A 16709-nucleotide genomic window follows, 5' to 3' on the forward strand; every position below is an offset into this window, starting at 1 on the left:
AAACATAATACACACCTACCATGAAAAGCCAATAAACCTTTAAATATGCATTCGAGGAAAATATAATAACAAAAAATGTAGGAAAACAAATAGAGGAAAATTGGATATGATTGCATCATTGGAAACACAAAACTTTGCCAGGTGCACGCATGATGACAGCCTCTGCGCACTTACGTAGCTACTCGGAACCTCGCCTTCCTCCATAATATGAACTCAGTCCCCACTTTCAACATCACTTCCCTATATATATATATACATACCATCCATTCAACCATCAGTGCATCACTCTTCTTTCAACTTTGATCAATTTCTTTGTTCAGCTGAAGGTAATCAAATGGAGCACGATTCGAGTGTTAGTCCATCAAGTTACAGAGGTGTGCGCCAACGGAAATGGGGAAAATGGGTGTCTGAAATCCGGGAGCCTGGGAAGAAGACCCGAATATGGCTCGGGAGCTACGAGACAGCCGAAATGGCAGCGGCGGCCTACGATACGGCGGCATTACACTTCCGAGGACGAGCTGCTCGGCTTAACTTTCCGGAATTGGTCGATAGCCTTCCGCGTCCGGCTAGCTCCAGTGCGGAAGACGTTCAAGTGGCGACACAAGAGGCTGCATTGAGGCTCGGTCGAAGACCCAAGTTGAGCTCGGAGGTGGGTGCTGAGCTACCCGGTGGTGGGAAGAGCCTTGGTCCGGTTAGGACCGGATTGTCACCCAGCCAAATTCAAGCTATCAATGAGTTCCCACTGGATTCTCCCAAGATGTGGATGGAACTGGCTGGTGCAGTGTTGTTGGCCGAGCCGATGATGTGTGGGGTTGATGATGCCGTGTTCATGACTGACTATGAAGAAATTCTGGTTGAACCCATTTGGGATTAAATTAAATATTCTTTTATGTGGTATCAAGATACTACATATAGCATAACGTTTTTTAAAGTTATCAACTGTATTTATAATTTAAAAATACATTTCATTTTAGAAAATAAATCATATTGTAACATTAATAGCATCTATAATTATAATATTACAATCATCATTAAACTCGTAATTTATTACTATTCACCAAGTTTATATATATAAATATAATGGTTCTTAGTTTTTGATATACTATATTGATAGAGTTTTCAAAAACAAGTTAAAAACTCGTGATAGTTTAATTTTTTTTCTTAAAATCCATAAAGATGAAAAATTCATAGACTTTTCTTTTTTCCAGAAATTGTACAAAACTGTTGGTTATGCGTGCAACTTGCAAGTAGCATAAAAATATTAGGTAAATGAATGAACTAATTAATGATAATTATTACACTTCGTTTGAGAATGTTTCCCCAAACGATATTTTTCAGTGAGCTTTTTAAACGAAAAAACATTGATTTTCAATAATAAATTTCTAAACGTGAATTTTTGATTGAAAATGAATTATTTGAGATTAATTTTTCGTTTCAAACAAATTTTTGGACTAGAAAGAATTCCAAATTCGTTTCACAACAATGGGTTAGGACTTGGATTCTAGTAATCATATATTAACATATACGATTTGATATTTTATATTTGTAATCGTTGTTTGGGAATTAATAAATATTTTCTTGCTTACATTATGATCTTGTTTGTTTTATGAGTTGATGTTTCCCAATATACCCAAAAGATGGGGTTTAATTATATTATAAAGTGTGCACTCATTAGGGCCTGAATATTATACCTTCAAGTCATATTCAATGCATTGGGCTTTCCAGATTTTCTTCCTTTTGCTCTCTCGTCTGCTTTTTATTTTCTCGTAGAAATTATTTTATACCACCTGCCGCCTCTTATTGTCCACGCAATTATATATAACTTGAACAAGTGTTGATTTTCTAACTTTAAAAGATTTCATTAAAGAACTATATTATAAAAATTGTCAAGTACTCTTATTCTTATCACTTATAAATTTTTAATATAATATAAGAATATTTGATCACTTTCAAACTCTATTCAAGAGTTTTCTTAAAAAAAATTATTTCATAACACTTATTCTGTTGGTGAAAAAAATTCCTATATAAAAGTATATTCATTAAAATTGACTCAATGAATAATTATGGGTGAAATAATAATGGAGATGTATTTAAGTTTATCTGTTTTTTATTTGATTCACAAATAACATTTATGTAATTATTTGTTATGAACTTAAGAGAACCGAAGAACGATGATCAAAGAAAATAAAAATAGAAATTGAGAGAATAGGAGGTTTAAAGAAGGAAGAGAGGTCTCGAAAAAGATAATTTCATTCAATATTTTCATAAAAATAATCTCTTCGGTGCATGGTCTTATTTGTTTACAATGTACACATAGATAAACCTTACAGTTGACAGTCCTTGTTGCACAGATAAACAAGTTGTTTCCTATCCTTAGGGGGATGTAGGACGTGTCAGGCCCATTCCCCATTCCATCTGATTTGCCTAAGGATATCATGCTCTTCACATGCACCCCATGTGTTCATCACGTGCTTCCACTTTCCCATCTCCTTTGTATTTAATTGAATTATTCCCTAATTCTCCGTTCTAAATCTCTAACTTTTTTTTTTTATAATTTCACCTTTGTGCATGATAATACCCCTTCCAAGAATATATCATTGTTCCCAAGGATCAAAACATAAGAATTGTGCTTTAGGCACAATATAGTTTTTCCCCGTGACATTTTTCGACCTTAAGTTTGTTCACTGCACCAACCATTGAGTTATAGTTGGATTGTGCTTCTTCACTTTGTGTTTGTCAAGCATCATAGATGGGTGGACCTTCAACTATACCTCAAGTCCAAACTCAAAAGAATCCCGTGAGGAAATGTTTTGATCTCCAATTTTTTATTCATCAAGTTAATATGATTTATTGGTTGCACCTTCAAAGACTCATGTAATTGTAATTTATACACTGATCCCATGCGTTATAAAGCAGTGCAGGGATTATAGAACCTTATTGCAAGCTTTAAACTTTTTCGAAGAGCAAGTGAGGTTTGATGGAAGGACTAAAACTTCAAGTAAACTCTGCCCAAACCTTCAGATCTCTGATTGTCATTTTTTTATCTGCATAAAACTTCATTCTACCTTATGCCTTTTGAAGAAGTTGTTTTAGTGCCTAATCCATGTTTTCTCTAGTATCTAGCATTTACTGTACTAATTAAATAATAGACTGTCCACCACATTCTTTGCTTATGGTTGCAATTATCAACACCATTAATTTAGGCTTCACGACCTTTATCATGCTATAAGCAACCACTCCTGAATCACAACCTTCATAAATGCCATTAGTTAGAATTATATCAAACCATTTGATCTCCACATGCTCTTTAACTGTTGCTCGATTCTTCTTGCCTCTAATGTTTACTTTCTATTTTAGTAAGTCATTCCCTTTCTCTTCGATTGATCCTTGTCTCCAAGGATCAAACAATAAGGACAATAATAGAAGTGTCCTTAGAAAGTATGTGTTATTTTTTACTGTTGGAAATTCTAGATTGTTGAAAATTCTAGATTGGCAGCCGACTAATTTTCTTCATGCAAGTGGGGCGACTAGTGGTTCAAAGTGGGCAGCCAAAATTGTTGAATTTAAGAAATAGGGATAATTGTAATTTAGTCTCTGCACACTTTAGGGTATTTACAAGATTAGTCCTTAAGCTTCAACTATAAATACCCTAACCCATTTAGCTTCAAAATTATCCCAAAAATCATTTCTTTCTCCCAATAATAGAGAGCTTTCTTGTGAGTTGTGAGTGTTTTGTAAACACCTGTAAATTTTCTCTTTAGTAAAAGATCTGCGACAGTCCGGAGACGTAGGCAAAATTAGTTGAACTCCGTTATCAATTTCAGGTATTATTTTTTCGCTTTTATTTCGCATTCTCACTAATCTGGTTATAGAGAAATTACTCATTTATTTCCCAATAACTGGCATCAGAGCTTTTTGTGGTGAATTTTGTCAGTTTTTCTGCGAGGTTACTATTTATTACTATTCATATGAATAGTGAATTTCATGAATAGTAAAGAATTTGTCGACGGAGGTGTTCTAATACACGGTGGTTCACAGAAATTGTCAGAAATGATCCAAACGAAGCCAGATTCAAGTGGGAGCGATGGCTGCAGACGAAGGGAATGTGAAAATTGAAAAGTTTGATGGTGCGGACTTTGGCTTTTGGAAGATGCAGATTGAAAATTTTCTGTACCAGAAAAATCTATATCAACCTCTCTCAGGAAAGCAACCAGAGGGCATGAAGAATGAAGACTGAGCTCTTCTCGACAGACAAGCCCTTGGAGTTATCCCGCAATGTTGTTTTCAACATAGCAAAGGAAAAGACCACGGCGGGTTTTATGGCGGCTCTCTCCAATATGTATGAGAAGTCATCAGCCTCAAATAAAGTTCACCTGATGAGGCGATTATTCAATTTGCGAATGGCGGAAGAGGCATCTGTGGCTCTACACCTAAATGAACTCAATACAATCATAACCCAGTTGAGTTCCGTGGAAATTAAATTCGATGATGAAGTTCGAGCTTTAATTCTCTTATCAACTCTACCAGACAGTTAGAATGTTACTGTTACAACAGTCAACAGCTCATCGAGAAACATCAAATTAAAATTCGACGATGTTTGGGATCTAGTATTGAGTGAAGAAATTCGACGGAGAGAATCAGGTGAAGCATCAAGCTCCTCAGCCTTGCACACGGAGTCTAGAGGGAGAACTTCAGAAAGAAATTCAAATCGTTGAAGATCGAAATCTAGAAGGGGAAAATCAAGAACAAAAAATAAAGATTTCAATTGTTATAATTGCAGCAAGAATGGTCACTTTAAAATAGATTACCGAGCACCGAAGAAAGATACCGATACACACGAATCTGCCAATATGATAGAAGAGACAGGTGATGCCATGATTCTAAGCGTCAACAGTCCAATTGAATCATTGATCTTGGATTCAGGGGCATCTTTCCATTCCACCCCATGCCAAGAAATCATGGAGAACTATGTCAGTGGTGATTTTGGGAAGGTTCATCTAGTTGACGATGAAACCTTGAAGATCGTAGGAAAAGGAGACATCCGATTAAAGTTGCCAAACCAGACCACCTGGAAGCTGAAAGGAGTGAGACATATTCTTGGCCTCAAATGAAATTTGATTTCTATAGGATAACTTGATGGAGAAGGATATAGTACAACCTTTTCAGGCTGTGAAATGAAGATTACCAAAGGAGCACTCGTCATTGCTCGTGGTAAGAAGACTGGTACTCTCTATGTAACCTCAAATTTAGAGAATATCATTGCAATAGCAGATGCTGATGGAAAATCAAACTTATGGCACCAAAAGCTTGGCCATATGAGCGAGAAATGGATAAAGACACTTTTGTCAAAAGGGAAGCTACCAGATCTAAAGAATGTAGATGTCAGACTGTGTGAGGATTACATCTTTGGCAAACAAAAGAAAGTCAGTTTTGCAAAGATTGACAAGACATCCAAGGCTGAAAAGTTAGAGTTGGTTCATACTGATGTACGAGGACTATCTCCAGTTCCATCTCTTGTAGGCTCATTATATTATGTCACCTTCATCGATGATTCTACGAGGAAGGTGTGGATTTATTTTCTGAAGAAGAAATCAGAAGTCTTTGATACCTTCAGAAAATGGAAGGTAATGGTGGAAAATGAGACTGGTTTGAAAGTCAAGCGGTTGAGGTCTAATAATGGAGGAGAGTATAGAAATAGTAGATTCAGAGATTTCTACGCAAATAATGGGATCAAGATGGAGACAACAATTCCCATGACACCGCATCAGAATGACGTAGCAGAGCGTATGAACAGAACTTTGAATGAACGTGCCAGAAGTATGAGGATACATGCCGGATTGCCCAAATTGCTATGAACTGAAGCTATCAACACTGCATCTTACCTGATCAACCATGGGCCCTCAATTCCCTTGGATGGTGGAATACCAGAGGAAGTTTGAAGCAAGAAAGAAATAAACCTTTCACACTTAAGAGTGTTTGGTTGTATTTCTTATGTACATATAGATTCTACTGAAAGAAGTAAACTTGATGCCAAGTCCAACAAATGTGTCTTTGTTGGTTATGGTGGTGATGAGTTCGGTTATCAGTTTTGAGACTACGAAAATCGAAAGATCATCAGAAGCAGATATGTCATTTTCAATAAGAATGTGATGTACAAAGACAGATCAACCATAGAATCAAGTAGCTCTAATACCGAAGCTGAAAGAAAGAAATTTGCTGAGTTTGAGGAGATTTCTGGAAATGATGTTCAGATCAGTCCTGACGCAGTTCAAGAAGAACCAGTCACACTAGAATTGAGACGCTCCTCCAGAATTTCTAAACCAACCTAGCGTTATTCGCCTTCTTTGCACTACTTGTTGCTGACTGACAATGGTTATAACATCCTCCATACCGGGTTAGTGATTAAATTGTGAGATTTAAAAATTTAGTGACCAAATTGGATAAATTGAAAAGTTCAAAGAATTGATTGAAATGTTTTGTGTAGGATTAATTAACAAAGAATGAGGAACTAAAAGGGTAAATGAGTCTTTTACTAAGGGAAATAATTAAATATTAGTTGAGGATATTTTATACCCACGTGGAAGGCAATTGAGGGATAACTAAAGTTCCATACTTTTATTCTTCTTCATTCTTCTTCTCCATCGTGAAGCCAAGCAAAAGGTGAGTTTTCTTGTTAATCAAATTCTTGATGAATTTAAGGTTTCTTATTGATCATTAGATGATAACTAAGCTTAAGGAAAGCTAGGTTATCTTAAAATCAAAAGATGATGGAGTTAGGAAGGATTAAAGAAATGAAGTAGAAAAGTGAAATCTTGGATTAGAGTTCATAATAAGAATTAGAAGTGGGATTTGACTTGTCATCAATCTAATTAAGGAATAGGAAGTGTTAGAATTAGATTAAGAACATGTTGGAAGTTGAGTGAGATTCTTAAATTCTATATGGAGAATTGGATTTCTAAGTTTTAGAGGTATGAAATGGATAATAATTAGTTTAAGTAAGAGTATGCAAGTTAGGGATATAAAAAGATGGGAAATATAAAGTGTTGAGAAGATGATGAAGAGATTTTCGTGCTAAAATAACATTTCTTGGCAATGTGTATCGATGCACATTCAATGTGTACCGATTCATCAAGGATAAATCCCAGAAATTGTTCAAGGTGTATCGATGCACATGAAGTGCATCGATGCACTACTTTAAAATAAAAATATCGAATGTCATCAGTGTATCGATGCATAGATAGTGCATCGATGCACCCGTCAAGAGATGCATCGATACATGGTATAGTGCATCGATGCATACCTTCATTAAAAGATGAAAATAGATTTCCTTTTAGCCCAAGAAATGATAGTTTAGAATATATTAATTAGTATACTGATAAGTATTAGTGAATTACTATGTATATACAAAGCCTAAACAAGTTCCAGAACAATTGCCTAGTAAGATCTATCGAGGAAAAAGCAAGGAAATATAGGTGAGTGCATATGCATAACATGATTATAGCGATATATTCAGTTTTAGACTTGTGAGAAGTCCAGATTCAATACATTGATGCATGATTCATTTCATATTGTGAAGCATGATATGAATTCATACTATGTGCATTGTGTAACATGTTTTAAATGAATATGAATGCAAAGTTATATGAGTCATGTGATGAAGGTAAGGAAATGATATGTCTATGTGATATACTATGTAATTTGGGAAAAGCTCATGTTATGTAGATGAGAACTATAGGTATAGTTGGCATGCCAAGAGTAGAGGGTTTGCACGGTCCTTTGGGACATATATGTATTCTTTGGAACATGTGTGAGGTCTTTTGAGACACATACTTGATCCTTGGCATATGTATATGATTTTTAAGGAATTATCTACGTGGTCCTTAGGGACAATCTTATATGGCAGTACGGTCCAATTCTACGCGACACTTCGATGTAATTCTACGTGGTACTTCGGTGCATTTATACGAGCTGTGGTTACAACATAGTGCACAACCTAACAATACTCATATACCTTAGGTTCTCAGTATGGTATCATGGGTCAATAATCTTATTAATACGAATTCATGAATGTTAATATACTATGCTTACAGGTAAGGAACATGGTGATATAAACTGCATGGTTAAGTATTTGATTTCATCTCATTCCATTTTATTATGGCATTTCCATTACATTTCTTTGTTTTAATTATTATTATATTACCTCACTAAGTCGATGACTTAGCGTGTGAGTGTTTCACACGTAGGATCCGAGAAAGTAGACGAGACAGGTTAAGCAGCTGGACAACACTACTCCTGTAACTATTAGATTAGAGGCAACTTAATCAGTAGGTCCTTTTGTTATGTAAATGAATATTGGCATGTAATCAAAGGGTCAAGTTGTGTATGCTCTGAGTATTTTGATAAACTTGTATTAACATATGTATATTATTATATTTTAATAATATAAGTTCAAATGTTTTATCGTTTTTTTAAGAGTATTGTTTTGTTTAGTCAATGTGACATCCTGCACTCGTATCTGAGTCGGGTATGAGTTAAGGGTGTTACATTTAATGGTATCAGAGCTATGGTTTAGTCGATTTTAGGCATAAACCAGAGTCTATAGAGTCTTTAAATGAAATACATGCCAACAAATAGTGAGAACTTCTGATCTGGTATAGTATGAGTATGATATTTTGCTAATAGAACAATGTGTTTATTTTATTAGATGTCCGGACATAATAGCTCCCGAAGTGAAGCAGGAGAAGATAGGCCTGCTGAAAGCAGTAATTCACCTGCACTGGCCATGCAAGATGAAAGACAAACATCTCAGGGAGTGCCTGTACAAGACCAAGACACTTTCTTCACGACGTTAGACGCTATTCTGACACGTCTTCAACCTCCAGCCCCACCAATTCAAAGAATGAATGTAGCAAAAGAGTTGAGAAGTTTGGGAGCTCCCAAATTTAAGGAAGAATCTAAGGAAGGTCCGGTTGCGGCGGATCTTTGGTTAAATGATTTGAAAATTATATTAGATGGTCTCCACTGCTCTGAAGTGGAGAAGTTAGATGGAGCTGTCTCGTTACTGAAGGGTCAGGCGAGAATATGGTGGACGAACGTCACTATGAGGATGTTCAGTAACCAGTTGACTTGGTCTTTGTTCTTAGATGAATTTAAAAACAAGTACATTGGAGATCGATTTATTCGGCTGATGAAGCAGGAGTTTATGAACTTGAAACAAATGAACCACTCTGTATATGAGTATGAATGCGAGTTTAACAAGCTGAGTCGGTTTGCATCTGAGCTTGTGCCTACTGAAAAGATGCGTGTGAATGGTTTGTGGAGGGCTTATGCCCTAGATTGAAAGAGATGCTGATATTATTGAATTTGTCCTCGTTTCAATAGGTGATCAATTGTGCAAAGGCTCTTGAAAGGGCTCATAATGAGAGATTCGGGGACTCAAGAGTTCAGACATCAAAGAGGACATATGATTCTTCTAGCTCAGCACCACCAAAAAGAGGAAGAGACTCAGGATTTCGATCACAAGTTAGATCAGAATCAGTTGCATCATCTGCTAGGGGAGCAAGTCAGGCAAGGCCTAGACAGACACAATCAGTGGGATCTGGTGCTGGGAGATCCAACCAGGGTCAAGCAAGACAATGTCAGTATTGTGGGAAAATCATTTTGGGGCATGTCAGATGGCTGTTGGGACTTGTTTTCGATGCGGAAATGCTGGACATTTTATCCAGGATTGTCCGTTGATGGTTGGTGAACCTGTACCATCGGAGAGAGTTGGTTCTGCCTTACAGAGAGGACGAGGAAGAGGCAAAGAAAGGAACCAGTTTGAATCCTCTACTCAACCTGAAGTTCGGTCAACCGCACGGGTATACAATTTAATGACAAGTGAAAATCGTGATGACCCTGATATTATAGCAGGTACTTTTCAGCTGTATGATAAATCAGTATTGGTACTGATTGATTCGGGTTCTAATTATTCTTACATTACAAGTAAGTTAGTAAAGGAATTGAGGATTCCCTTAGAAGCTATGAGTAATGAGATTATAGTAACTAATCCTTTAGGCCATAGTGCTCGGGTGAACAAAGTCTGTAAGGGGTTTCCCATAAAGATTCAGGGAATTGAATTCCCTGCTAATCTGATGGAATTACCCTTTGACGAGTTTAAAGTGATTCTGGGAATAAATTGATTGTTCCTTTACTATGGGGATGTTAATTATAGATTGAAAAAGGTAACCCTGAAGAGTCCAGGAGAAACAAAAATAAGTTTGATAAGTGAAAGGTTTAATCCTTTAGCAAATGTAATATCATTAATGTCTGCTAAGAAGCTATTGGTACAAGGATGTCAAGGTTTTCTTGCAAATGTGATAAATACAAGAGCAAAAGAGAAATGATTAGATGAGATTTTAATAGTTTGGGAATTCCCTAATGTTTTCCCTGCTGAGTTACCAGGATTACCTCCAGATAGAGAGGTAGAATTTCAAATTGAAGTAATGCCGGGAATAACTCCGATTGCAATGGCACCTTATCAGATAGCTCCGAAAGAATTGCAAGAGTTGTTAGAGAAGGGATTTATTCGACCAAGTGTGTCGCCTTGGGGAGCTCCGGTGTTATTTGTTAAGAAGAATGATGGGTCAATGCGTCTCTGCATTGATTATCGATAACTTAATAAGGTGACCATCAAGAATAAGTATCTCTTCCCGTGCATTGATGACTTGTTTGATCAGCTAAAAGAAGCTTCGGTATTTTTGAAGATCGATCTGCGTTCGGGTTATCACCAATTAAAGATTCAGGAGAAAGATATTCCGAAGACGGCTTTCAGAATGAGATACGGTCACTATGAATTCATTGTAATGCCATTCGGAGTAACGAATGCACCTGCTACTTTCATGGATCTCATGAACATGATCTTTCAACCCTATTTGGACCAGTTTGTTATTGTCTTTATTGATGACATACTGGTTTACTCGAAGTCCATTGAAGAGCATAGCGCACATTTGCGAATAGTTTTGCAAATTCTTAGAGATAAGAAGCTTTATGCCAAATTGTCCAAGTGTCAATTTTGGTTAAATGAAGTAATTTTCTTGGGGTATGTGATCTCTGCAGATGGGATTCGGGTGGACACTCAAAAGGTAAAAGCTATAATGGATTGGGAAGTTCCAAAGAATGTATCTGAAGTTCGAAGTTTCCTTGGACTTGCCGGTTATTATCGAAGATTCGTTAAGAATTTTTCGATGATAGTGCTTCCTTTAACGAAGCTGATGAGAAATAATGTACCGTTTGTTTGGACTTATGAATGTCAAGAAAGTTTTGAAGCTTTAAAGAGAATTCTAACATAAACTCCTGTATTGGTTCAACCGGAATCTGGCAAGAATTTTGTAGTATATAGTGACGCGTCCCACAATGGGTTTGAGTGTGTATTAATGCAAGAAGGGAAGGTGGTAGCGTATGCATCGAGACAGTTGAAACCACATGAAAAGAATTACCCTACCCATGATTTAGAAATGGTTGTAGTGTTGTTCACTCTCAAGATTTGGCGTCATTATCTGTATGGAGAACGATGTTACTTGTATACGGATCATAAGAGCTTGAAATACCTGTTGACTCAAAAAGAGTTTAATTTGAGACAAAGAAGATGGGTTGAGTTTTTGAGAGATTATGATATAATAATTGACTATCATCCCGGAAATGCTAACGTGGTAGCAGATGCTTTGAGTAGAAAAATGTTTGCAGTTTTACGAGCTATGGATGCAAGGTTATCTTTGACTGGAGACGGTGGTCTATGTGCAGAGTTAAAACTTAAACCATCATGGTTGGATCGAATAGGAGAATTGCAAAGCCAATATGAAATATGTTTGAAAAGAATATAGCAAGTAAAGAATAAAGAAAGTAAGGATTTTGAGGTGAAGTCTAATGGGAAATTGTATTATAAAGAAAGAATTGTGATACCAGACGATGAAAAGTTGAAGAAAGATTTATTGACAGAGGCTCATTGCAGTCCATTGACGATGCACCCGGGTGGAACCAAGATGTATATGGATTTAAAAGATCGGTATTGGTGGCCAGGGATGAAACGAAGCATTACTAAATTTATGTCCAAGTGCTTAACATGTCAACAAGTCAAATCCGAACATCAAGTTCCGTTTGGATTATTGCAAACACTTTCCATTCCACAATGGAAGTGGGAAAATGTAACGATGGATTTTGTTTCGGGGTTACCCCTGACTCCAAACAAAAGAGATTCAATCTAGGTAATTGTTGATCGATTGACCAAGTCAACACATTTCCTTCCTGTCAGAACATATTTCTCCATGGAAAAGTATTCGGAACTGTATATTAGAGAAATTATTAGATTGCATGGAGTGCCTGTTTCTATAATTTCTGATCGAGATCCTCGATTCACCTCGAGATTCTGGAAATCCTTGCATGGAGCGTTGGGGACTCGCTTAAACTTTAGTACCGCCTTTCACCCTTAGACAGACGAACAATCAGAAAGAACAATTCAAATATTGAAAGATATGTTGTGAGCATATGTCATTGAGTTTAAAGGGTCGTGGGAGAAATACTTACCACTGGCGGAGTTCGCTTACAACAATAGTTATCAGTCCAGTATTAAAATGGCACCAATGAGGCATTATATGGGAAGAAGTGTCGTACGCCATTAAACTGGTATGAGCTCAAAGATCGAAATGTACTTGGTCCAGATTTGATTCAAGATATGAAAGAAAAAGTTCGGGAAATTCAACATAACCTAAAAGTGGCATTTGATCGGCAAAAGTCCTATTCTGACCTTAAAAGAAAGGAGATTGAATTTAAAGTTGGGGATAAAGTGTTTCTGAAGGTATCACTATGGAAAAGAGTATTACGATTTGGTCGGAAAGGAAAGCTAAGTCCTAGATTCATCGGGCCATATGAAGTTGTTAAAAGAATAGGACCAGTGGCATACCAGTTATCTTTGCCACCAGAAATGAAGAAAATCCATAATATTTTCCATATGTCCATGTTACGAAGATATAGGTCCAATCCCTCTCACATTGTTGCACCAGAACAAGTAGAAGTTCAACCTGATTTGACATATGAAGAAGAACCAATAAAAATATTGGCTCACGAAGTTAAGTAATTGAGAAATAAAACAGTTCCGTTGGTCAAAGTTCTTTGGAGAAATCACAAGGTAGAAGAAGCCACGTGGGAACGTGAAGAAGATATGCGACTTCAATATCCTCATCTGTTCGTACAATGAAAATTCGGGGATGAATTTTCTTTAGGGAGGGAGATTTGTAACATCCTCCATATCGGGTTAGTGATTAAATTGTGAGATTTAAAAATTCAGTGACCAAATTGGATAAATTGAAAAGTTCAAAGAATTGATTGAAATGTTTTGTGTAGGATCAATTAACAAAGGAGGAACTAAAGGGGTAAATGAGTCTTTTAATAAGGGAAATAATTAAATATTAGTTGAGGATATTTTATACCCACGTGGAAGGCAATTGAGGGATAACTAAAGCTCCAGACTTTTCTTCTTCTTCTTCATTCTTCTTCTCCATCGTGAAGCCAAACAAAAGGTGAGTTTTCTTGTTAATCAAATTCTTAATGAATTTAAGGTTGCTTATTGATCAATAGATGATAACTAAGCTTAAGGAAAGCTTAGGTTATCTTAAAATCAAAAGATGATGGAGTTAGGAAGGATTAAAGAAAGGAAGTATAACAGTGAAATCTTGGATTAGAGTTCATAATAAGAATTAGAAGTGGGATTTGACTTGTCATCAAGGTAATTAAGGAATAGGAAGTGTAAGAATTATATTAAGAACATGTTGGAAGTTGAGTGAGATTCTTAAATTCTATATGGAGAATTGGATTTCTAAGTTTTAGAGGTATGAAATGGATAATAATTAGTTTAAGTAAGAGTATGCAAGTTAGGGATATAAAAAGAGGGGAAATATAAAGTGTTGAGAAGATGATGAAGAGATTTTCGTGCTAAAATAACATTTCTTGGCAATGTGCATCGATGCACATTCAATGTGTACCGATGCATCAAGGATAAATCCCAGAAATTGTTCAAGGTGTATCGATGCACATGAAGTGCATCGATGCATTACTTTAAAATAAAAACATCGAATGCCATCAGTGTATCGATGCACAAGTAGTGCATCGATGCACCCCCTTAAATACAAACATCGAATAGGATTTATGTATCGATGCATAGATAGTACATCGATGCACCCGTCAAGGGATGCATCGATACATGGTGTAGTGCATCGATGCATACCTTCATTAAAAGATGAAAATGGCTTTTTTTTAGCCCAAGAAATGATAGTTTAGAATATATTAATTAGTATAATGATAAGTATCAATGAATTACTATGTAGATACAAAGCCTAAACAAGTTCCAGAACAATTGCCTAGTAAGATCGATCGAGGAAAAAGAAAGGAAATATAGGTGAGTGCATATGCATAACATGATTATAGCGATATATTCAGTTCTAGACTTGTGAGAAGTCCAGATTCAATACATTGATGCATGATTCATTTCATATTGTGAAGCATGATATGAATTCATACTATGTGCATTGTGTAACATGTTTTAAATGAATATGAATGCAAAGTTATATGAGCCATGTGATGAAGGTAAGGAAATGATATGTCTATGTGATATACTATGTAATTTGGGAAAAACCCATGTTATGTAGATGAGAACTATAGGTATAGTTGGCATTCCAAGAGTAGAGGGTCTACGCGGTCCTTCGGGACATATATGTATTCTTTGGAACATGTGTGAGGTCTTTTGAGACACATACTTGATCCTTGGCATATGTATATGATTCTTAAGGAATTATCTACGTGGTCCTTAGGGACAATCTTATATGGTACTACGGTGCAATTCTACGCGGCACTTCGGTGCAATTCTACGTGGCACTTCGGTGCATTTATACGAGCTGTGGTGACAGCATAGTGCACAACCTCACATTACTCATATACCTTAGGTTTTCAGTATGGTATCATGGACCAATAATCTTATTAATACGAATTCATGAATGTTAATATACTATGCTTACAGGTAAGGAACATGGTGATATAAACTGCATGGTTAAGTATTTGATTTCATCTCATTCCATTTTATTATGGCATTTCCATTACATTTCTTTGTTGTCATTATTATTATATTGCCTCACTAAGTTCATGACTTAGCGTGTGAGTGTTTCACACGTAGGATCCGAGAAAGTAGACGAGACAGGTTAAGCAGCTGAACAACACTACTACTGCAACTATCAGATCAGAGGCAACTTAATCAGTAGGTCCTTTTGTTATGTAAATGAATGTTGGCATGTAATCAAAGGGTCAAGTTGTGTATGCTCTGAGTATTTTGATAAACTTGTATTGACATATGTATATTATTATATTTTGATAATATAAGTTCTAATGTTTTATCGTTTTTTAATAGTATTGTTTTGTTTAGTCAATGTGACATCCTGGACTCGTATCCGGGTCGGGTATGGGTTGAGGGTGTTACAATGGTGAACCAGAGTGCTATGATGAAGCAATGCAGGTGGAGGATTCAGTCAAGTGAGAGTCTTCCATGAAAGATGAGATTGACTCGCTTATGTCAAATCAGACATGGAATTAGCTGAATTATCACCAGGAAAGAAAGCGCTCCATAACAAGTGGATTTACAAGATCAAAGAAGAGCACGATGGGAGCAAACGCTACAAAGAAAGATTGGTTGTCAAAGGTTTTCAGAAAAAAGAAGGTATTGATTACAATGAAATTTTCTCTCCAGTCGTGAAACTGTCTACAATCATACTGGTGTTGAAAATTGTAGCTGTAGAAAATCTACATCTTGAGCAGTTAGATGTAAAGACAGTTTTCCTTCATGGTGATTTGGAGGAAGAAATCTATATGAGGCAGCCAGAAGGCTTCATAAAGGCAGACAAGAAAAACCTGGTATACAGGTTGAAGAAGAGTTTGTATGGTTTAAAACAAGCTCCTAGACAGTGGTACAAGAAGTTCGATAGTTTCATGAGTAGCAGTGGTTTTACCAGATGCCAAGCAGATCATTGTTGCTACATCAATAAGTTCGACAACAACTTCATTATTTTATTGTTGTATGTTGATGATATGCTCGTTGCAGGTTTAGACATACAAGAGATTATAAACTTGAAGCAAAAATTGTCGAAGCAGTTTGCAATGAAAGATCTGGGCGTTGCAAAGCAGATTCTTGGGATGGAGATTAAGAGAGACACAAAGTCGGGGAATTTGATGTTATCACAGACTGAGTACATCAACAAAGTACTCTCTAGGTTCAACATGCAAGATGCTAAACCAGTAAGTACACCTTTAGGAGTTTATTTTAGACTCTCCAAAGAACAATCACCAAAAACGGAGGAAGAACGTGTACACATGGTGAATGTGCCTTTGCCTCAGCAATTGGAAGTCTGATGAATGCCATGGTTTGTACTAGACCAGATATTGCTCATGCAGTGGGAGTTGTTAGCATGTATATGAATAATCCATGTAAGGTACACTAGGAAGCAATCAAATGGATCCTTAGATATCTGCTGGGTACTACAAACAAAGCACTTTGTTTCAAAGGTGGAGATACGATACTGACAGGCTATATAGATGCTGACTTAGCAGAAAATGTTGACAACAGAAAGAGCACTACAGAGTATGTTTATACTCTAGGAGGTACTGTAGTGAGTTGGGTTTCTCAACTACAAAAG

At 36.4% G+C, this 16709-nt stretch overlaps 1 protein-coding gene across 1 annotated transcript; it reads left to right on the top strand.

Annotated features, from left to right (window-relative positions):
- The first annotated feature begins 285 nt into the window (after positions 1-285).
- On the top strand, positions 286-878 carry LOC120157507 (ethylene-responsive transcription factor ERF022-like). Its single transcript, XM_039168607.1, has one exon. It carries the CDS (start codon positions 335-337, stop codon positions 872-874), a length of 540 nt encoding a protein of 179 aa, XP_039024538.1. The 5' UTR covers positions 286-334; the 3' UTR covers positions 875-878.
- The last annotated feature ends 15831 nt before the right edge of the window (positions 879-16709 follow it).

The sequence above is a fragment of the Hibiscus syriacus genome, unplaced genomic scaffold (genome assembly GCF_006381635.1).
Source record: "Hibiscus syriacus cultivar Baekdansim isolate YM2019G1 unplaced genomic scaffold, ASM638163v2 tig00111273_pilon, whole genome shotgun sequence".
Taxonomy (NCBI): Eukaryota; Viridiplantae; Streptophyta; class Magnoliopsida; order Malvales; family Malvaceae; genus Hibiscus; species Hibiscus syriacus.

What these genes read in the sequence shown, in the direction of transcription:
- LOC120157507 (XM_039168607.1), top strand. Translation starts at nt 335, where the DNA reads ATGGAGCACGATTCGAGTGTTAGTCCATCAAGTTACAGAGGTGTGCGC.